We start from the raw sequence: 20,988 nt of genomic DNA on the forward strand, positions 1-20,988 counted from the left end.
ACAATGGGTGGTCCCGCCACTGCAGGTTAAATAGCCTTTGAACTGTGCAGGACGAGGCAAACTGTAACCCAAGATTGAGTTTTGCACGACCATAGCCAGTGCATACACTCGGTGTGTGTGGTGAGCCAATGAAGAGTCGTGCACGCTAGCCCCGCGGGTACCACGTGGGGTGGGGTCTTTGACAAAACACCCTGTCCCCAACTAGTAGTTTTTTGTTGTTGGTTAATTTTACTTTTCACATATGAAGTTAGGTAGATTCAAAATAGCTAACTTCAGACTCATTGTTTGTCTTCCAATTTCTTATCTAAGCTGTCATTATTGTAAAACCCATTTTACATGGGTATTTCTCCACTAGAAAGACCAGGATACGAATTTTACGGTTTGAAAAGAAAATGTCTTTTTATACGACTTATATCTGATTACCATATATTAAGACTGACAGACTTAGAATTGAGAGATAAAAGACGATATATATAGACTTCAAATATGTGAGAGACTAAAGATTACATACTTCAGAAATGAGAGATCTAAAGAGCAAGACTTCGAATTGGTATCTCTATTCACAAAACTGAAACTCTAGCATAATAGAGTTAGGTAGTTACAGGAGAAAAACTCAACCTAAATTTGAATGCTTAGTAGCTTTTCGGCAAGAATTCCGACCTTCTAACCTTGCTTCAAGTAGTTTTGCTTTCAAAGTATTCTCCTTTACGTTGCTTACCCATTTTGAAGAAGATTCAGATATCTCTATATCCGAGGATTCAAATCTTGTTCTCCATTGTTGTACTGGACTGGCATGACCCTTCCAAGTAGAATAGCTACACAAATCATCCCTGCCATTATCATTGGTTCGAACCTTTCTTCCATCGGATAACAGTATCTGATTTCTAGTATTCATCATGTAATCTGAGTTTGATTCATGAGTTTCATCAAGTTGACTTTTTCTTTCATTGCTGCAGTCTTGTGTGGCATCACAGATTTCAGATTTCTGAGAAAAGCTCATTTCAACCGGACTAGATTCTCCCCTTCTTACTTTCTCCTTATCCTGACTTAAGAGTTGGGTCTTGTTTGCGTTACATAGTGTGGCTTCAAACTGCACTTCCATTGTGGACGGATTATCATCGTTTGTCTTCTCACAATTTACAAATTGTTTCTTTTTTGGATTTGGTTTACTTATTTCTAAAGCATGTTCTTCCCCAAAGCTTTCTTTGTTACGCATATTCTTGTATATCTCAAAACAGTGAGAATCACTGCTTGAAGAGTCGTCTTCATCCCCTGCATCTTTAGGTGCACCATTTAAAGGAACCGACTCTCTAGTATTCCGGCGAAAAAGGTTCCCCTTTAAAGTCTCATTTTGTATAGAACTACTAGATTTTTTCGCCCGAAGAAATGCTTCTATGTCAAAACTCAACTTCTCCACTATTGTATTTCTTTGAGCAAAATCGGATTGAGATTCTGCAAGTTTCATTTGCTCTCGTTCATCAAGCCATGCTTCAGAAACATGAAGTATCAACCGATCATTATCGTCCTTGCCGTTATGATCATTTTCGGATTTGTGCTTCAGAGCCCTCAGTTCTTGTTCATATGCTCTTATACCCATAGCGAACTCATCACAGAGTTCTTCTAGTAGGGCTTGTGTGTTTCTCTCTCTCCGAAGCTCGTTTAGGGCCATTGAGTAAGACGACTTCACCTCAGAAAGCTCTCGAGCTAGTTTCCTATGAAGACTCTCTGATCTCTTCCTCAACTTCCTCTCATCTTCTAATTCATCTCTGGCAGATTGAACTGCATTTTTTATTCGATCCTGCTCCTTATTCTTCCTAACAAGTTTCTCCTCCATGAGTTGCTTCACTAACTCATCTACTTCACGCCGGTCCGATTGCCGCTCTTGCATCAATTCTCTGACTTGGGTGCGGGCATGGGCCAGCTCCGTCTTCAATGCCTTTACCATTGATATATTGGATGTGTGTTGCTCTTCTAAGCTCCAAATTCTATTCAACACTTTTAATAACTCAGTAGATGTTTTAAGGCTATAACCAGCTTCTCCAGCCCTTCCCTTTAGCTCCGAAGAACTACTAGGTGTGGCGATTTGCGGGTTATAAGCTGCCACCTGCATAATAGAACTTAAATGCAATACCTTGAATAACAAAACTCACTTCCTAAGAGGAAACATAAAAACATGTACAGGCTTCACAAATTCCATAATCACGACTAGCTTGCATTCAGAACTATGTCGAGACTGGGCTCATGAGTCAACAATATTGAGGTTTTATTCAATGATTTCAGCATTAGATGTTTTAGTAAGTTGAGTAGCTCCTCCCTAATGTTTTCTCCATTTAAATCACTTTCGTACTTGTTCACATCGTAGCGGAATCATAGATTTTTCTTCTGCAACGTAAATCTTAGACTACCTACCTTACTACGCAAGATAGATGTTCCTTTTCAGTAATTCCATGTCGAACACTCACAGGCAACTGACTAAGTGGTGTATAATGTGAGATTTTGTATGTACCTCCAGGGTGTATACTGCAGTCGTACGTGTAAGGACTAAATACCACTCTAGGTTAATGTCTTCTGCGTATACTGTAACAACGGTTGATCTTAATGTAAACAATTCTAAATATATATATATATATGGTGACAACTGTTTTAACATTTTCCTACCCATCGTCTTTGACACACTGAGGTCCGATACTTACTGGTCTGTTTCTATGTTACAGGAATATCGGTCCTATCAAAGGGCTCTGCATAGACTTTGATTTGTTTGTCACATTTCACCTTTTCTACTTTGTTTTAGACTATGGTAATTAGTACAAAAGGAAATCAGAAAAGACACAAGGACGACAACAGTACCTCCAACGAACTACCATAACTTGAAGGAGACAGAGGCTGTAGCTCACGTCCGTTCATTGCACTTGATCGATGCTTCATCAGTGTTGAAGCAACGTGCCTTCGCAAACTACTTGCACTTTCTGGCTGGAATTATTAGAAACAATTCAGCTGTTAGTTCTGTAAATTCAAATCTCATTTCAGCTAAACTAGGTTTTGTTTAAAGGTAAGTAAGTAATTCAAAGCCGAAACACAATAAAGTCGAGTAAAATAGAAATCAGAATACACTTTCTAATTGAAGAATGTGAAGTCTATACTATCTAGTATGCAAACTTCAATCTTTGATCAACAAATAACATTTATGACTAAGTTTATTACTTGGAGAGGCTCATTGAAGATCTTATACTGAAATTATGCACAACTGACGATAAACTGAAGTTTGATTTCGTTTTGAAGCAGCAAAACTCCACAAACTTAAGCAAAAAAAGTTACCCAAGTTGAATATCATGATCATAGTAAGACATTTCTTGCTTGTTTGCTGAATGACAACCTAAACTATATTCTCTAGGGTTCCCTCATCAGAAAATGTGGACATTTCAAACAAGTATAACTAAACTAATAGGACATAAAAAAAGCTCAATACTAAACCACTTGCTGGACAAAACTCTCTTACCTCCTAAGTAAAATTAGGGTAATCAAGCATACCCAAATAATCAAAACCCTAGAAACATGTACATTAAGTAACACAAAATTGAGAAGAAAGTAAAAGACAGATACCCATTTTACTAATTTTGGCAAGTGAGGAGAATGTTATAGACCTGGTTTGGTGGATGGAAAGAATGATCAGGAAAATGGGTAGGAAGATCCGAGTGGAATTTGTGGTGGTGGTGGTGATTGGTGTCTCCTCCTTTGGGCATTTTGGGAAGGGAGAGTTGTTCAATCTCCCAGAGATTAGCACCAAGTTTTCTAGCAGAGATGGAAGATGATTGTAATGAGAGAGAGGATTTGTTGTTGTTGTTGTTGGCTTTATAATCATCAGAAGTAAGCTGCTTCCAGGTGGGTGATGGAGTAGAAGGTCCACCACCTCTTTTCCCTACCAAAATCCCTTGTTTCAACTTTACTCCCAAAGCTTCCTGCTTTTCTGCACTCTCACCTTTTTCTTCTCTCTCCATCTCTCTCTCTCTCTCTCTCTCTCTCTACAACTCCCTGTTACAAACTCTTCAAACTGGGTGTCTCTTCAAACTGGGTGTCTGCTCTCTCTCTCTCTCTTCTTTTTTCTCTCTTAATATTTCATTTTGCTCTTGTATTACTTTTTAAGAAATTTTCTACTATAATTTTGTGGTTGTTTTCTTCTTCTTCTCCTCTCTTCTTGTTAAGAAAAGGTAGAGTTTTAATGATGATGGCTTATGTTTTGTGTTATACTAAAATCTAGTGATTACTGTTTAAAGTTGTTGTAGTTCTATAAAATAAAATTAAAAAAAATAACTAAACTTTCACCATCCATACTATTTATCCATGTGTGATTATTGATTAAAGTTTGCAATTTTTACAGTTTATTAACATGATAAAGATCATTTAACCATGAGGGTAAGATCCAAATCAATTTTTAAAGTGTGATCTAAAAGAATTATGTAGAATATAACCAAGATCTAAATTTCCCAATGTAAATGTGTTCTTAGTACAATCAACACATTGATTAGGGTAATAATCTATACATTTTACTTCTCTCTATGGAAATTTTTGAATATCTCTAATACTTTAATTGAATATAATCTTCCTCTTCTAAGATCACCCCTAAATTGTGAAGTCACCTCCCCTAGTGTTGTAAAAAATGTTAGTTGGAACTAAAACTTGTGTCTCCTAGGTGTGGCCTAAATTAGAGATAGATGTATAAATCAAGGAGAAGAAAAGGATGGATGGTCCCATATTGGGGTGTTATTTGGATTGTACAATCTTTAGAGCATCCAATGAGGTAGACTAGACATGATATGATCCCCCCTAGGAACAACTACCCCCTACAAATTTATCTATCTAGAGAGAGAGAGAGAGAAACCCATTTACTCAAACCAGCAATGCTGATGTGAAAGCTTTCACTTTCCTTCTTGTCGGACGCAATCAAATATGATGATACACAGTTTTATTGCTCTTAAGATAGATGTTTATAACCGTTGATTATTCATTGAGATCCACGCAAAGCTTCGAAATTTCCCATAAAGATATGGGAGAATCTAGTCGCTCGGACAGACTTACATTTGCAAACACTTTTACTTGTGGTAAGTCAGACAACTGATTTGAGTTCGATGGTCCCCAGTAGTCTGATTCAGTAATCTATTTCATATCTATATAGGCGCACCACTTTCTCGCTTTAAGCCAGCCACTCTATCCTATCTCTAATGTTTACGGTAGTCATTACAATAACATTGATGAATCAATAAGATCATTACAATAACATTGATGAATCAATAAGATGTGATAAGCACGGTAACTGGCAAATTTAAATACTTACTTAAGGGGTTTAAAATTAACTAAACTACAGGTCTAAACCCAACTAAACTACTAGCCTAAAACCAACTCAACTACTTTATTTATACCTTTTAATAATCTAAGTTCAATAAACCATGAATTTCAGCTCGGGTGGGAATAGACTTAGAACCTCCATGGGTTTAGAGCACATGCACTACCAACTGATCTATCAATTATTGACAGTACCCGCCTGAGTTGAATAAAACAAGTTGACTACCGTTAACTCGCCACAACTTCTTCATTCCTTCGATTTAGTGTCCTTAGTTCAATATTAAAAGAAGTAAACCGAAGAAAGGGCTCCAAAGAACTTCATTTATACTCAAAGATAAGATATCAAAATTTAACTTTTTGTTTTTGTTGAATAATTTGGAGAAATATAGAAGTTCTTCTTAACGTGAGAACTATTTTAGATATGTTTTGGGTTGCTTTTGGATGGGGTTTCAAGTGATTTGTAAGTAGTGATGAACTGAAATGGGCTCTATGAACTTTTCGAGTGCTTTGAAATCGAACCAGTCTGAGAGATTTCAGTGTGATTAGTCTGTTGGATAATGGACTAGTTAGTCCGATATCACTAAGATTAGTTCGAACTGGTTCTAGCTAGTATGGTTGTTGTCAAAGTGAACAGTCCGAGTAGTCTCGGATTACCTATAATTCCGGATGCATTAGATCTAGTTCCTACTAGTATAAGTTTGAGGGTTCTCAGAATATCCAATCCGACATATTTTGTTTTGTCTTAGTTTTTTTTTTTTTTTTATTATTTACCTTTTTCTTGTAGTTTTTCATCCATTCTCCTCTTGTAGGTTGTTATGGATGATTGTAAACATCTTACGGTTAACGAGTGAGCTCTCAAGGTAGCGAGGCGAGAGGTGGGGAGTGAAACGCAAATCAGAGAAATGGTGTGAATCGAGCTACATGTTTGAACCAATGCGATCTGACTACTCGATTCGTACACCATTGTTAAACCTTCCCAATGTGGCCAAGAGTATTCGCTCGACGGGTGTTAGGAAGAAAATTCAACATGACGTCCCGTTCCCAATCGATCACGGTGAACCTTCTAGACCCTTCCACTTTTGCTTACCATTTTGCAGTTTGGGATTAAACCTCACCACCTTATTTCAAAACTTGGTTAGAAGTATGTTCCCACGTTGTATATTGCTGGAATGTGGAAGCAAGTTTTGAATGTCACAGTCCCTATCTATTCATATTGTCGTGCGTGGCAACAAAGTTTCTGCACTCCATAAATGAATAACAAGTATATAGTAGGTAGAAGTGTGGGCAGGCCATCGAACGTAGGCATGTATGTGGCGAGTATCTCGGGGGTAGTCTCCTCGACTTGTGCTCAACCCGTTCAATTTATCGGGTCAGTGCGAGCCCTACCTGCTGGCTGCTGCAGAAAATGGGTGTCCATGGTCCCTTGTGAGCTTGGGTTGTCGAGGGCGGGTCTGGGCATGCCTGTGGTTTCCCCTAGCACGGCATATCTAGTCAAATTAGTGCCACATCGCATATAGTAAATGGAATTGAACTTCCTCTGCTGGGGCGGATGGATAATTTCCTACTTGACTCGGGCTGGGCTTCTTGTAAGTTGGGTTGGGCCGGGTTGAATATAATGACCTAACTCGTTTCTCCAGGAGGCGGTTAGTTTTGGAGTCATCATCAACAATAGACAAACAGAAGGACGAACAAAGGCCTCCGTTGTGATTCTTCTCGTTCTCGATTTCAAGTTTCGAGCAGCTGTTAGTGGTAGAGGGTTTCAGGATTTGAAAAACCCTAGTTTTGTTTTTCCAATTTCCCGAAGGAGAGTTCCTCAGTAGCTCACAAAATGGGGAAAGCAAAAAAATCACCTAAATTTGCAGTAATGAAGAGACTTGTTAGCTCTAAAATGATCAAGAAGTAATTTTCATCTTCTTCTTCAAATACCCATCCTTATTTTCATCTCTTATCTCTCTATATCATTTAAGAATCTATAATTTTTTTTTTGTTACAGACATAAAGAAGATGTTCTAAACCCTAACAAGAAAGATCTTCAGAAAGAAAAACTCCCCAGAAACGTGTAAATCACTTAAAACCTCTTTATATCTCTAGGTTTAGGAGTTCACTTGATTTAAGTTTCTCAAAGTTTAGGCCTTTGATTTTGTTTTACTTCTGAAATTACAGGCCTAATGTTTCATCTGCCCTGTTCTTTAAACATAATACTGCTTTGGGACCTCCTTATAGGGTTTTGGTTGATACCAACTTCATCAATTTCTCCATTCAGAATAAGGTGAATTCTTTGATGCTAATGGTTGATTTTAGAAGTAATAGACCAAATAGAGAAGTTCTGAGGAATAATTGAACTGGGTGCTTGTTTGTTTGTGTTTTTTCGCCTTACTTTTATTAGGTTTTGATTGTTAAAGTTATTTGATTTTCTTGGGTAGATTATGCATGAATAAAGAGTGGAATGTTTAATCTTAACTAATGTTCTTCATTAACTTGTTTTTACATTATGAAGTTGGATTTGGAGAAAGCTATGATGGATTGCCTATATGCCAAATGTAAGTTGTTAAACTAACTTTTTTTTTTTCGTTTGGTCCATTCTTTGCTCTGTGGTCTTTGTCTATCTCTCATTTGTTGATTAGTTACTTTATCTTCCTCGGTTGTTCTTTCGGCATCAAGGCACTCCATGTATCACGGATTGCGTCATGGCAGAGCTTGAGATGTTAGGTCAGAAATATCGTGTAGCTTTAAGGTACATATTCATATTTTTATTTCGGAAGCTTCATTGTTGCTGAATAACCCAATCTTTGTTGTTGAATTTTTTTTTCTTATAATCTTGTGTTTATTCTGTTCATGTGTGGATGGCATGTAGCAAGTCTTTATATGCATGTTCTTTTATTTGGTTGAGATATATCTTGCTGTTTATGTATTTCGGAAAAAACGTAAACCGGTCCATTTTCGAAAATGTAGTAGCCCCACATAGGCCGTAGCTTGGAGATGTGTTCGGAGTCTGGGCTATAGGCGAAAGTTCAAGCTTAGTAAGTGCGGACGCCTTTGGGGTGGCCTCAATGAATCTTCTCGGAGAAAAGAATAACCGTGTATTGTTGGGCTCAGAGCTAGATGTCAAAAACAGATACACTATCAGTAACTGTTGGGATTCGGGTGTTGGGACATCATGAAATGGCTTTCCAGATAAGTGTAAATAGATACCCATGGTAGTTGGTACAGTTTAAAGCCTATCCTGATGTACCCAGAGTATACTCCAAAGTCAATCAATGCATCGGGTTTGTGCAGCTCACTTTGGTTATAGTTATTACATGTACGTCTCTTTACTGACGAGACCAAATTTGAGTCTTACCATTTCCAAAAAAATGCCTTAAGGATATGCGTGGGATGCATTTGACACATGTATCGATAACTTTCATTGGAGCTATGACATGCCTGTGTTTTTTCGAGCCTATAATATTCTTAATATTTTTAATAGGATAGCCAAGGATCCCCGATTTGAGAGACTTCCTTGCACTCACAAAGGAACATATGCTGATGACTGTATGGTTGAGAGAGTCACTCAGGTATAAATCAACTCTAATATCTTCCTGTCTATGTTTTTTTTCTACTACTATAAAGTGATTCAGACCATTCCCCACTGAATCCTTACTACTATAAAGTGAATCAGAAGTCCGGTGTATTCAACTGCTGATTTTCTTCTATAGCCGACTGACTATCTAGTTATGTCTAGTTTCTTCGACTGATTTTCTCGCCCCTCTTCCTCACTCATCTTCATATTGATTGTTTTGCCGGATGCAGCACAAGTGCTATATTGTTGCAACATGTGATAGAGACTTGAAACGAAGAATCCGCAAGGTATAAGAAATCGGTGACTAATCGCTCATCTCTCTAATTCTTTGGTTTTTGTAGTCTCATATGTATGATGATGCTTATTTCTGGACAGATTCCTGGTGTTCCAATAATGTACATCACTCAACATAAGTATTCGATCGAGCGGCTACCTGAAGCAACCATTGGTGGAGGTATTCTTTTATATTTAAACATCTCTACTAATAGTATTATTGATCTGTTTCTGTTTTACCTAATTTTTTTTTACTCATATGGGATCTTTCTCTGTTTTGCGCAGCTCCTAGATTTTGATAGACAAGGATCGTTCAACCATGAGAATGTCATCATCGCTTCTTTAATTACTAAAATTTTTGGACTTGTGTTTGCCGAATAGACAATTGTCTTTTTTGAAGTGTATTAGATTCTTTGTTTTCTTTTAATCTCCTTTTATCTTGTTGAGACTCATTTTAATCACTTAAAAGCAATTAAGCAAGGAAATTACATAGATTCTTGTTTCTTTCTTGTTACTTTTTGGTTTCTGCATCTATATTACAAGTCGGACTGTCGGAGGGCCAATTCTGCCCCTCACGAGTTGGCTTCTGAAGTTTTAGTCCCTGGGACTAATTAGAGTTTAAAATCGTGGTTAACTTTACTGTCCTTTACTTGTGTAATTGACATTATTTGATTAATGGAATCTCCCGTTTCAAAAAAAAAAAAGTCGGAGGGATGATGGGGTGTTTGGTCTCACCATTAACCGCCCCCTACTTACGGGTCGGTTATGATTAAAGAGAGCATGGTAAAGTGTGATAACAAAATTTTTATTGGAAGCAAATCAGTCTATTAGGATAATTCGGTCTATGTTTGTAAAGTATTACTCTTTTTTTTTTGTGTTGAAATTGTAGATTGTTTCTTGGTATTGTGTTTCACAAATTGTCTGTGTATTGAGGGTATGTGTTTTCTAGTCACTTTGTAACGTTCTTGGATAACTAAGTTTTTGGGTGCTATTGGATATTTAGATGTCCTCCCAAAGTTTGTGACTATTTTTGAACTTGTTTTAAACTTGCAAACATATTAACAAGAAGAGCGTTTGTAGTCCAACGGTTAGGATAATTGCCTTCCAAGCAATAGACCCGGGTTCGACTCCCGGCAAACGCATACCTTTTTTTTTTTTATGAATAATTGTTACCATACTTTTCCCTCTAAAGAGAATATTGTGTCACTCTTAGGGGTGGCAATGGGTACCCGAGAACCGAACCGACCCCGAGTCTTAATGGGTAGGTACTGGGTATAGGTTTTAGATCCATTAAGGAAATCGGGTCTTAAATGGGTATACCCGAAAGGACCCGACTAGGAGGCGGGTCCTTATCGGGTATATCCGCCGGGTACCCGACGGGTAATGGGTACCCGAGATAATACGAAAAAATACCCTAGATTATATAGTATTCTTGTACGTCAGGGTTTTTCTCACCAAGTTACCAACTCACCAAGTTATGAAATTTCTCAAATCCTCTTTTCCTTGGTTGAAAACTAATTTATAAAACACAAAAGTGAGCGAGTTAATATAACATAAAGGTTCATTTCTTCTTTCTTGATTCCCTAATCTCTAATCTCTTATACTCATCAATTATTGTACCCGAGATATTTGCTTATTTAAGGATCTATGTCGTTTATGATATTTCTTTTCACTAGATTCATGCAAATTCTTCTACTTTAAGAAATATTTGATATACTTTTGTGAATACCCAATGGGTACCCGATACCCGATGGGTACCCGAGAATTTTAAAGGTTCCGGTTCTGGATCCTTTGATTGAGGTACCGGTACCGGAACCGTCAAGAACCGAAACCGTTACGATTTATAGGTTCCGGTTCTGGATAGTTAAATACCCGAACCGGAACCGACCCGTTGACACCCCTACATATAAGGGAAAGAAGACACAACAAAGGATAATTTTACTTGACAACTATCCCAAGGCAGCTATTACACCGTGGGGCGTCGTCGGAAAAATAAGACCTCTAATAGAAACGAGGAGAGTGAAGGGACCCTCCAGGTTAGCATACTTTCTTCTAGCAGCTTCCCGAATCAACATAGATTCCTTCAGTGCCACGAAGAGATACCGTGACTACTTATTCAGTACAAATGAAAAATTGAGCTCCGAAGTGTTGCATTCGAAAATAAGAATCCATCAAAAGTACGTAAAGAGGAGAACCAGAAGGCATTAAAAAATGGTCGACACGAAAGAAAAGGGGAAACACCTTCCAAGTATTTATAGGGAAACCAGGCGCACATAAGCCCCGAGCTCGAAGGAGTAAATGTTGCACCGGGGAGATGCAACGTTCACGCACGTACTTTAAATGTGAGACCTATCCCGAGACCAATATTAATTTGATGACAGTTTGAGAGTTTAAGGCGTCAAAATATGGGAAAAAGTGGATAAGTTTTAAAGTCTGCTATGAGAAAGGGAGGGGACATTCAAGCCTCTCAGTCAACACATACCTTAAAGAGCTCCGCCAAGAAAACTCGCGAGCAGTCGTATTTGTATGTTCGCGTGAAACATATTGTACAAGTTTGACTAATACTCATTCACCTTTGCAGGGGACTTAGGGAACCGACTACAAATGTTCTGCTCCGTAGATGATTAAAGTCAGACAAGCAGGGCAATGCCTCCGGGTCTGCCAAAGTTACGACTTACCACATTTTAGAAGTTATTGATTATACGAATTGTCTGTGACTAACCGCGACGTGTTGAGAAACATTGAGTTCTTCTACTCCTCAGCAATTTTACATTTTGCTAAAGAGTGAGGGAGACTTGTGTCGAGTCAGATATTGGTCAGCCTAGACCACTCAATGAGTTTTATGATTTACTTAGACGACAGACCATGGGTTCTCGGGCGACGTAGAGACAAACATCTAATACGACAAATAGAGAGTTGGTCTCAAAAGAACTTTGCCATCGAAGTCTTGAAAATGCAAGTAGACACAAGTCTCTTACGCACCAAGAATTATGTCACAACTTGAAGTCAAGCAAAAGGGATGGATTAGATTAGATTGAGCTCTACCACCTGAGCCCTGGAACGAGAAGTCTACAGAAGTACGCTTGACATTAAGAGCTCTGTCTTAATTTACTTGAGAAAAATTAGAGCCAACCACATTGTGGAAAACTGACGTGGCCAGCTCTTATTAGTCCGAACGTTTTTCTCTCCACATGTTCGGACCACACATGGCACATCAACTTTCAGCCCTTAGTCCGTCCTAATTTCCGGGCAACATAACATTTTTGAAGGAAAAAAAAAGAAATTTTTACTCAAAAGTCCAAAAAATGACCCTATAACTAGGATTTGGCCCACCATAGATTATTATAACTTGCAAAATCCATTTTCTCAAAAATAATCCTAATCCAACCCAATTTCGGATCCCTAGGTCACTTTTCCCATCTCTAGGAAGCCCATACTTTAAATAATCCCTACTATACCCTTTATATATATATAAGAGAAGATGCCTGAGTTTTTTTTCCTTCCATTTATACCTCTTTCCCTTCTCAAAAATTTCTTTTTCCCTCTTCAAAACTTTCCATCCATTTTCTCTCTCCTATATCTGCTCTCTCCTCCATAAGAGAAAGAAATCTTTCCTTCCATTTTTCTCTCTCCTCTCTATCTCCTTAACAACTACTAAGCTACACGGATCTGGAAAGTTTTACAGGTTAGAGTTTCCTTATCTTCATCCCTTCGTCTTCATCATAAACCCTCATCTTCATCTTCTTTGCATTTTGCTTAAAACAACATAAACCCTCATCTTCATCTTATTTGCACTTTGCTTAAAACATCATAGACACTCATCTTCTTCTGTAAATTTTCGTTTCATAAACCCTCATCTTCATCTTCTTCTGTAAATTTTCGTTTCTTAAAACATCATAAAACTTTCTTCTTCTTTATTTTTTTTGTTTCATAAAACTTTCTTTCTTCTTCTGTATTTTTTTCATCTTCATGATCTTTATCATCAACACCATGATTTGTTCCATGAACCTTCTTTAGTTTTTAGAGAGTTTGTGTTCATCTTCATCATCATTATCACCAACACCATGTTTTGTTCAACCATATTTTGTTCAACCATATTTTGTTCAACCATATTTTGTTCAACCATATTTTGTTCATTAAACCTTTTTTGTTCTTCATCTTCATTTTGTTTTCCATTTTTTTTCTTTAAACTTTGTCTATATGAAATTTCGTTTGGTTTTTACACTCAAATTTTGTGACACAACAAGTTATGTCCTAAGAAAAGTCCAATATGTTTTCTGTTTTCATAATTTTCATGTGTATAGTTTTCATAAATTTCATGAAACATATTTTCACTTCCACAAACACAAATTCCTTTGTTTAGAGTATTTTCTGTTTTCGGAAGTATATACTCATGTTTTCACCTTGTTGTGATTTCATGTTATCTGTTTTCATATATTTCATGAACATATTTCCAATTCCACTAACAAAAATCTTTTTGTTCAAATTATTTAATGTTTACAGAAGCATATATTGTTGTGTTTATAGGTAGTAAATATTGTCTGCGTTTTTCACATAAAAACTCTTCCTTTTAAGAACATTACATTTGAATTTGTTTTTGTCAGTTTGTTAGGATTTGTCTTCGAACCAACGCATTTTCAGAAACATAAAGTTATGTGTTCTCAGAATATATATTAATTTGAAGACATTTTTTCTACAACACTTGCATATGGAGGTTGACCTACAACCAAATCAGGCACCATGGTGAACACATAACTTTCAGAAACATAAAGATTTTAAACACCATTAATGAGGTTTTTCTTGATGTTTCTAGAAATTTCATATCTGAGTATTACTTCCTCATTAATTAATTTCTTACATGGTGAACAACTTTTACAGAGTTTTTTGTTTAAGAATTCAAAAAGTACAAACTTAGATCTATTTTTCGGGTTCTTCAGACAAATATTTCGAAAAAAAAATCTAGGGCTTTTGGTATAGGAAGAGCAAAATTTAGTAAAGACAGTGCGTTAGAAATGTCAATCTATGCATTTGTTCTTCCTTTACCAAATTAGTTTAAGGAGGGCGTTATAAGGATCATTTAATAACTACTGCTAAAATATAAGGATTTTAATAAAAATTAATAATAAATTTAATATTCTATTCACTTGTAATTTTCTCTCACATAAACAACCCAACCCTAATATCGTCACTACTATCAACATCACTATTAGTATTAAAATCTTGCAAAATTTACCATCACTATAGTTTTAGTTTCAAGCTTTTAATGATGCCTCAAGATCTCATGGATTAGGAACCACCACTAATGAAGGAGGCCACCTACATCAAGCTTTTAAACGAAGACATCGACTTAAACGAGTATATCGACTTAAACGAAGATATCGACTTAAACGAAGATATCGACTTAAACGAGTATATCGACTTAAACGAAGATATATATATATATAATGAAGATAATATGTCACGGGTAAAAAAAATCATTTTCTTGTCTTCCTCTATATTGACCAAACGTTTTAGGGTTTTAGGTCGTGTTTGTTTCGTAAAGGATTTTCGGTTGGATCGACCGAAAAAGACAACAAATTTCAATCGGGATGGCTGAAAAAGACAACAAATTTCAACCGGGATGGCTGAAAAAGACAACAAATTTCGGCCGGGTCCGCTGAAAAAAAAACAACAAATTTCGACCGAGCCGGCTGAAATTGTTATGTTTTTCATCCGCTCTGGATGAAAATTTTCACTTTTTCATTCATGATTTTTTATTTATGCTAAGCGAAATTTCTTTTATGAATCTTCAAAAGTTACTTTAATTAGTGTTAAAACCTAAAAATCATGGAGAAATCAAGTAATAACAAGAATTACAAACCCATCTATAGAGATGAGTGTTGTGTTAGTCAACTAGGGTTAGGTTTCCATCTTTATTTCTCCCTCTTTGATCGAAATGAACAGATTTAGGGTTTTTTAATCTCTTTTGGTTGAACAGATTTTAAGAGCATCTCCAATATAAAACTCTAAAAAATCTCTATTCATCTTATGTGTCAAGTTTCAATTGAGATTCTCACTCCTATGTGGCAAAAGTAGAGATCTCCAATTTTTTTGTGGTTCCAATGCAAAACTCTAAACTTATCTTAGTTACTTATGCATCATAGTTATTTTTGTACATAAATAATTAGTTATTTAGAAAATATAGAACGCTCAATTTCTATTGGTTGAAAATCTAATATTGATGAGTTGGACAATTAGAGATATCTCAAGAAGACACTCTAGAAATAGAGTGTCTTCTTGAGATATCTCTATTCCACCCTCGACACGTCACCTTAGAGATCCAAATGGAGCGTTGCATTGGAGAGAGTTTTTAGAAAAAACTCTAAAAAACATATGTGACACTCAGAGTTTCTAAGATTGGTGTTGCATTGGAGATGCTCTAAGGGTGTTTATCTCTCTTCTCTCCCTTTGATCGACAAACAAGTTTTTAGTCGAACATTATTTTTCTATATTCTCTATCTTTTGGTCGAAAATAGCTTGAGGGGAGGGACCAAAGTTTAAGGTCGAGATATTTTAGAAAATAGTGTTTATCCCTCCCTATTCTAAAATGAATGCTCTCCCTGTCTAATGCATCGCCTTTGCTAAAAATTGCTCTTCCTATACCAAAGGCCAAAATCTAGCTATTACTTTATGAATTAAGCAACAAGTTCAAGTTCAATACACAAGCACGTCCCTCATATTTCTGGATGTGAAATGTTATGTAGCCACAAAAGTGATGTGGTCGGTTCTATTTAGTCGGTCAAGTAGTTTAATCTTTGTGAACGAGTCACTCAAAATAATTCAGACCTTAAGTCAAAATGAAATACGATAGAGTAAATCCTTTCAGACAAAGGAGTCAATGATCACTCTCCCTCAGTCTTCTTCTAGCTTTCTCTCTCTTCCACTCCTCTTTGCCCCCCAAAACAAACAAACAAACAAACAAAAATGGGTAACTGCAATGGCTTACCAATCAACGAAGATCAACTCCAAATCGGAGTAGGTGGCGCAATACACTCATCTTCTTCTTCTTCATCCAATCCCAATCCCAATCTTAACGTCCTCCCTTCTAATCATTCCCCGATTTCTCCCAAACAACCAACAACAACAACCCAACATCAACAACGACCAATCCTACTCAGACCTCTCGCCGGTAATGGAAGAATCCTCGGTCATCCGATGGAAGATGTCCGATCAACTTACACTTTTGGTCGTGAATTAGGTCGAGGTCAATTTGGTATAACTTACTTAGTTACTCATAAACAAACTAAAGAACAATTTGCTTGTAAATCAATATCAACGCGGAAATTGATTACTAAAGAAGATATTGAAGATGTTAGAAGAGAAGTTCAAATTATGCATCATTTAACTGGACATATAAATATTGTTGAATTGAAATGTGTTTATGAAGATCGTTCTTCTGTTAACCTAGTTATGGAACTTTGTGCTGGTGGTGAACTTTTTGATCGGATTTTAGCTAAAGGACATTATTCAGAACGAGCTGCTTCTAATATGTGTAGACAAATGGTTCATGTTGTTCATTATTGTCATTCTATGGGAGTTATGCATCGAGATCTTAAACCTGAAAACTTTCTTCTCTTGAATACTGATGAAGATTCGCCACTAAAAACTACTGATTTTGGTTTATCTGTTTTCTTCAAACCAGGTAATTGAAATATTTGATCTTTCTATTGTTTACTTGTTATTTGAAATACTAATATTTGATTTCATTGAGTTATCGATTTGCTATAAACAGATGAGATCTGAATTTGATTTAGCTCTTAGTAGTCAAATCTAGTTAGATGATTAGGATTTCTGTACTTAAGTTTCTTCATTTTTTTTTCCTAATAGTGAAGTTTGCACTACTAATAAGTGTTAGTTTTTCGCTTTAGGCCTATAGGTCATGTTTGGCAGCATAAAAAAGGAATGTGATTACAGAAAATAGCTATACCCTTGTGAGAATAGTCCGACATGGGAGAAGAGGTACCTAGAAACCAAGAATATAATGTCTAGGTCCTGTCCACTCATTCTGGTTGTATTTCGTTTGGTTAGGATTAAACCGCACAAAACTATGATCTAGTGATCCCCTAATGCGGTTCATGGTAATCGTGATACTTTATTGTTTAGTTTGGTCAGGAATACGAATGGTAGAGGTTAATTTTCTTCGTGAATTATTTGATTGACGATTCCAACAGAGAGGGGAATTCTATTCCGCTTGGAATGTGAAAATTGGTGCATTCCAACGTACCAAACACCATAATGTATGCAAATCCTAGTAATCACATTTCATCTCCGCGCGTAAAACACGGCCTTAGTGTCTAGTTTGGGTAATGTTAATTGCATAATTTTTAATGAATTTTGCTCAACGGAATCTTGATCTATTGGGATCTTCTTAATGACGTTTCCCTGATATAGAAAAGGAAACTGATTTAACCAAAACAACCGAGGACACCCAACAAGTTGGTGATGACAGATTATACGAGATTTTAGTTATCAAAGAAGAGAAAATTATGGTATTTACTTTAGTTTGCGAAATTTTTATTAAAGAAAGAAGACTTAAACTCTAGTGTTGTCAGTGGCAATTTTAATCTTTGAGGTTCAATGGGTGCAGGAGAAGTATTTAAAGACCTTGTAGGAAGTGCTTACTATGTTGCTCCTGAAGTACTGAGACTGAATTATGGGATTGAGGCTGATATTTGGAGTGCTGGAGTGATACTCTACATTCTTCTCAGTGGGGTTCCACCTTTTTGGGGAGGTATGCACTCTGTTCATATTTCGAAGGTAGAGTTAGAATTCGTGATGTCGAGAAAGAATATTGCGATGTAGTTTGCAGCTTCAGTTCTTATTTGATATGGTGAATTTACTTTCCAAAAAATAACACACTAGGAATTACTTTTATTCATACAGTGATTTGATCTAATACTAACAAGCAAAAAGTTCGGATCTTTTGTTCTTCTCACTTCTCTTTTTCATGCAGAGAATGAACGGGACATCTTTGATGCTGTTTTACGGGGGCACCTCGATTTCTCATCTGATCCTTGGCCTTCCATTTCTAGTAGTGCCAAGGAACTTGTAAAGAAGATGCTAAGAGCTGATCCCAGGGAACGACTTTCATCTGCTGAAGTTCTAAGTAAGACTTCAGCTTGAGGCTTATGTTATCTTTATGAATTTAATATGGAATTGTAAATTCAATACTGTAAAAACTTGCAGATCATCCATGGGTCAGAGAGGACGGAGAAGCATCTGACAAACCAATTGATAATGCTGTCTTAACTAGAATGAAGCAATTCAGGGCTATGAACAAACTCAAGAAAGTAGCTCTTAAGGTGAGAGTGATTCACTGTTGTCTTTGAGTTTTCATAAGATCGCTCTCATAACCTTATCCGGGGTTCTTTATTTACGCATAACAGGTCATTGCCGAAAACCTCTCTGAAGAAGAAATCATGGGGCTAAAAGAGATGTTCAAATCCATGGACACAGATAACAGTGGAACAATCACATTTGAAGAACTGAAAGCAGGTCTTCCGAAACTAGGGACTAAGCTATCTGAATCTGAAGTTAGACAGCTCATGGACGCGGTATGATTTCTTAATTTATTCCAAGAGTGACTTCCTTTTTATGTGTCTGCTCATTTTTCTTGCTTTTATCATTTTATGTGTTTTGCATTTCGTGGAGATGATAGGACTGAGGTCCATGATATCTTGTTATTCCTTTTTATTTTCCATAGAGAAATAGCCGAAGAGGTTAGGAAGCTTTCTGGCCTGTACTTTTTACTCCAGAAAGGACACTTAGTTGATCAACAAAATGTTTATACGTCTTAGGGTTATCTGAAATTTAAAAAGTTAAGGTCACTTGTTGCACAGCAGTTGGTTACTTTTGAAATCTAACAGCCTTTTAGTGACCAAATAGGTCAGTTGACTTAGCTCCGGTTCCATTACCTAAACTAAAACAATTAGAAATGGCACCGACCCATTGCCTGGTACATTTCTTTAGCCATAATGCAAAATATCTCTGAGAAGATTATAAGATCATGCTGGAGAGATGTATTAGCTCTGTATAAACTTTTGTATGGGGAAAACAGAAAGAAAAAAAACTTACTGCGATTCTTGTAACAGAAATGGAAATGAAAATCAAGGTACATCAAACTCACTAGATAGCATCTTTTGTTGTCAAATGTGGAGACTGTTGAACAACCTAAACAAAGATGCTAGAACATCATGCCAACATAGCTAGCTAATTGAGATGTTATAAAATGTTGGAAAGATGGCTTATACCCGTAATGCGAAGGCGAGCGATCTTCGGCAAATTCATGTTTAGACATTGATAGTAAATTTTTGTCTTTTTAAATTCCAGTCCCTGCTATTATTGGCAGAAACAACGTGGTATTTTCTATAAGTAGGCATCATTTATGTAGCAGGCCGCACATTGTTTGAAGCATTGATCATTAGTTCCTTACTTGATAACTCGATATATGAGCAATTCGTTTATGACTGTTAGATTTGTATGCATATAAGGTACAGTACGGTCAATACAGCTAATTTGACCCTTACTAAACATTCCCCTGATATTCGTAACTTTTATGCACTATCAATTTTGTCTTAAACTACTTTGGAGTTTCAACTACTTCTATCGTTTTTCTCTTGAAGTGAATAAATAGTACTTATTTTACAGGCGGATAGTGATGGAAATGGAACCATTGATTACATAGAGTTCATTACGGCCACAATGCACATGAATAGAATGGAGAAACAAGAGCATCTCTTCACTGCCTTTGAGTATTTTGACAAGGACAAAAGCGGGTAACCAACCATTCGTTTCCTCCACCAAAATCAGTTTATTGATCACTCAAAATACCAGAGATTTTATTGCTATTTACTTAACTATGTCACTTTTAGGTACATAACAATGGATGAACTTGAACAAGCACTTACGAAGTATAATATGGGTGATCAGAAAACTATAAAAGAGATCATTCAAGAAGTTGACACAGATCAAGTACGTTTCATCTCTAAGTTCCTGTTCCAATATTTTAAATGCCCAAATCTTATTAACTTTATCACTCGTCGTTCCTTGATCGATAATTGCAGGACGGAAAGATTAACTACGAAGAATTTGTAGCTATGATGAGAAAAGGAAACCCTGACTTGACCACGAACAGGAGACGCAAATGAATTATCGTACAGTTGATGTATCTCACTACGCTGTAATCGTCTCGCAGATCAACAATGAAAATGTTATGATTACAGGTCATATTCTTTGAGTGCTATATCTTTCGAATTAGCGCTTTCTATTTGAGCGTGTATCTTAGATAATGTAAATTAAGCTGTGGAATGAATCAAATTTAGAATCATGAACATAGTAAAAAAAATAAGATAAGAGAAGCTATATAGTTAAAGGTGTGGTTGTGATATTTTAGGTTAAATTCTTATTTGAGCTTGAATTTGTTTCATGTGTACGCATCATTCTCTACGATAATGGGTGATTGCTAAACTTTTGGTATTCACTATCTTGTTTGTGCTTGTTATTTGTTGAACCAGTTAAAATCTGAAGGTTGAGTCTTCTTGAATTGCAGGTAAAATTGGTCTCTTTTATTTTCCATATTTTTGTCCATTAAGGATTGGGTTTTTTGAACTTACCCCCTCATCACTAATTGGTAATTGAGTTTACCCCCCTCAATAATGAGTAATTGAGTTTACCCCCTTAGATTTACTATTTTTGACAAAAACACAAAGGTTGTGTTTGGCGTACATAAAATAAATGTGACTACCAAGAACAATTATCATTCAATATGACTCCTCGTAGTT

At 36.5% G+C, this 20,988-nt stretch overlaps 3 protein-coding genes and 1 non-coding gene across 5 annotated transcripts; 3 read left to right on the forward strand and 1 right to left on the reverse strand.

Moving 5' to 3' along the window:
- Positions 1–450: 450 nt before the first annotated feature.
- On the reverse strand, positions 451–5,160 carry LOC147552704 (myosin heavy chain-like protein). 2 transcript variants are annotated; one of them, XM_086666497.1, is made up of 3 exons: positions 3,642–5,160; positions 2,848–2,970; positions 451–2,104 (listed from the first exon to the last, which is right to left on the reverse strand). In XM_086666497.1, the coding sequence occupies exons 1-3, from the start codon at positions 3,993–3,995 to the stop codon at positions 614–616; spliced, it is 1,968 nt and encodes a 655-aa protein (XP_086522623.1). In that variant the 5' UTR covers positions 3,996–5,160; the 3' UTR covers positions 451–613. The 2 variants fall into 2 exon arrangements, with proteins under 2 accessions (XP_086522623.1, XP_086522624.1); XM_086666498.1 differs by having other exon boundaries at positions 2,848–3,373; positions 3,435–4,107.
- Positions 5,161–6,927: 1,767 nt separating this feature from the next.
- Positions 6,928–9,661, forward strand: LOC147552705 (PIN domain-like family protein). The gene is made up of 9 exons (XM_086666502.1): positions 6,928–7,236; positions 7,331–7,396; positions 7,501–7,606; positions 7,835–7,877; positions 7,999–8,071; positions 8,804–8,891; positions 9,127–9,183; positions 9,272–9,350; positions 9,455–9,661. Exons 1-9 carry the CDS (start codon positions 7,166–7,168, stop codon positions 9,466–9,468), a joined length of 597 nt encoding a protein of 198 aa, XP_086522628.1. The 5' UTR covers positions 6,928–7,165; the 3' UTR covers positions 9,469–9,661.
- A 578-nt stretch (positions 9,662–10,239) lies between these two features.
- On the forward strand, positions 10,240–10,311 carry TRNAG-UCC (transfer RNA glycine (anticodon UCC)). Its single transcript has one exon. It is a non-coding gene; the product is annotated as a tRNA-Gly (tRNA).
- A 5,654-nt stretch (positions 10,312–15,965) lies between these two features.
- Positions 15,966–20,579, forward strand: LOC147552707 (calcium-dependent protein kinase 1-like). The gene is made up of 8 exons (XM_086666499.1): positions 15,966–16,850; positions 17,796–17,939; positions 18,162–18,314; positions 18,395–18,510; positions 18,595–18,762; positions 19,856–19,983; positions 20,080–20,179; positions 20,272–20,579. The coding sequence occupies exons 1-8, from the start codon at positions 16,133–16,135 to the stop codon at positions 20,353–20,355; spliced, it is 1,611 nt and encodes a 536-aa protein (XP_086522625.1). The 5' UTR covers positions 15,966–16,132; the 3' UTR covers positions 20,356–20,579.
- The last annotated feature ends 409 nt before the right edge of the window (positions 20,580–20,988 follow it).

The sequence above is a fragment of the Eschscholzia californica genome, unplaced genomic scaffold (assembly GCF_041429995.1).
Source record: "Eschscholzia californica isolate CP2 unplaced genomic scaffold, dmEscCali1.0.p SCAF_3, whole genome shotgun sequence".
NCBI lineage: Eukaryota > Viridiplantae > Streptophyta > Magnoliopsida > Ranunculales > Papaveraceae > Eschscholzia > Eschscholzia californica.

Bases quoted from the DNA above. Each gene is read 5' to 3' on its own strand.
- LOC147552705 (XM_086666502.1), top strand. From the start codon at position 7,166: ATGGGGAAAGCAAAAAAATCACCTAAATTTGCAGTAATGAAGAGACTT. The intron at 7,237-7,330 runs GTAATTTTCATC...TTTTTGTTACAG, and splicing joins AGCTCTAAAATGATCAAGAA to ACATAAAGAAGATGTTCTAA. The intron at 7,607-7,834 runs GTGAATTCTTTG...TACATTATGAAG, and splicing joins ATTTCTCCATTCAGAATAAG to TTGGATTTGGAGAAAGCTAT.
- LOC147552704 (XM_086666497.1), bottom strand. From the start codon at position 3,995: ATGGAGAGAGAAGAAAAAGGTGAGAGTGCAGAAAAGCAGGAAGCTTTG. The intron at 2,971-3,641 runs GTCTATAACATT...TAATAATTCCAG, and splicing joins CTTTCCATCCACCAAACCAG to CCAGAAAGTGCAAGTAGTTT. The intron at 2,105-2,847 runs GTACTGTTGTCG...TCTATTATGCAG, and splicing joins GTTATGGTAGTTCGTTGGAG to GTGGCAGCTTATAACCCGCA.
- LOC147552707 (XM_086666499.1), top strand. From the start codon at position 16,133: ATGGGTAACTGCAATGGCTTACCAATCAACGAAGATCAACTCCAAATC. The intron at 17,940-18,161 runs GTATGCACTCTG...TTTTTCATGCAG, and splicing joins GGTTCCACCTTTTTGGGGAG to AGAATGAACGGGACATCTTT. The intron at 20,180-20,271 runs GTACGTTTCATC...CGATAATTGCAG, and splicing joins AAGAAGTTGACACAGATCAA to GACGGAAAGATTAACTACGA.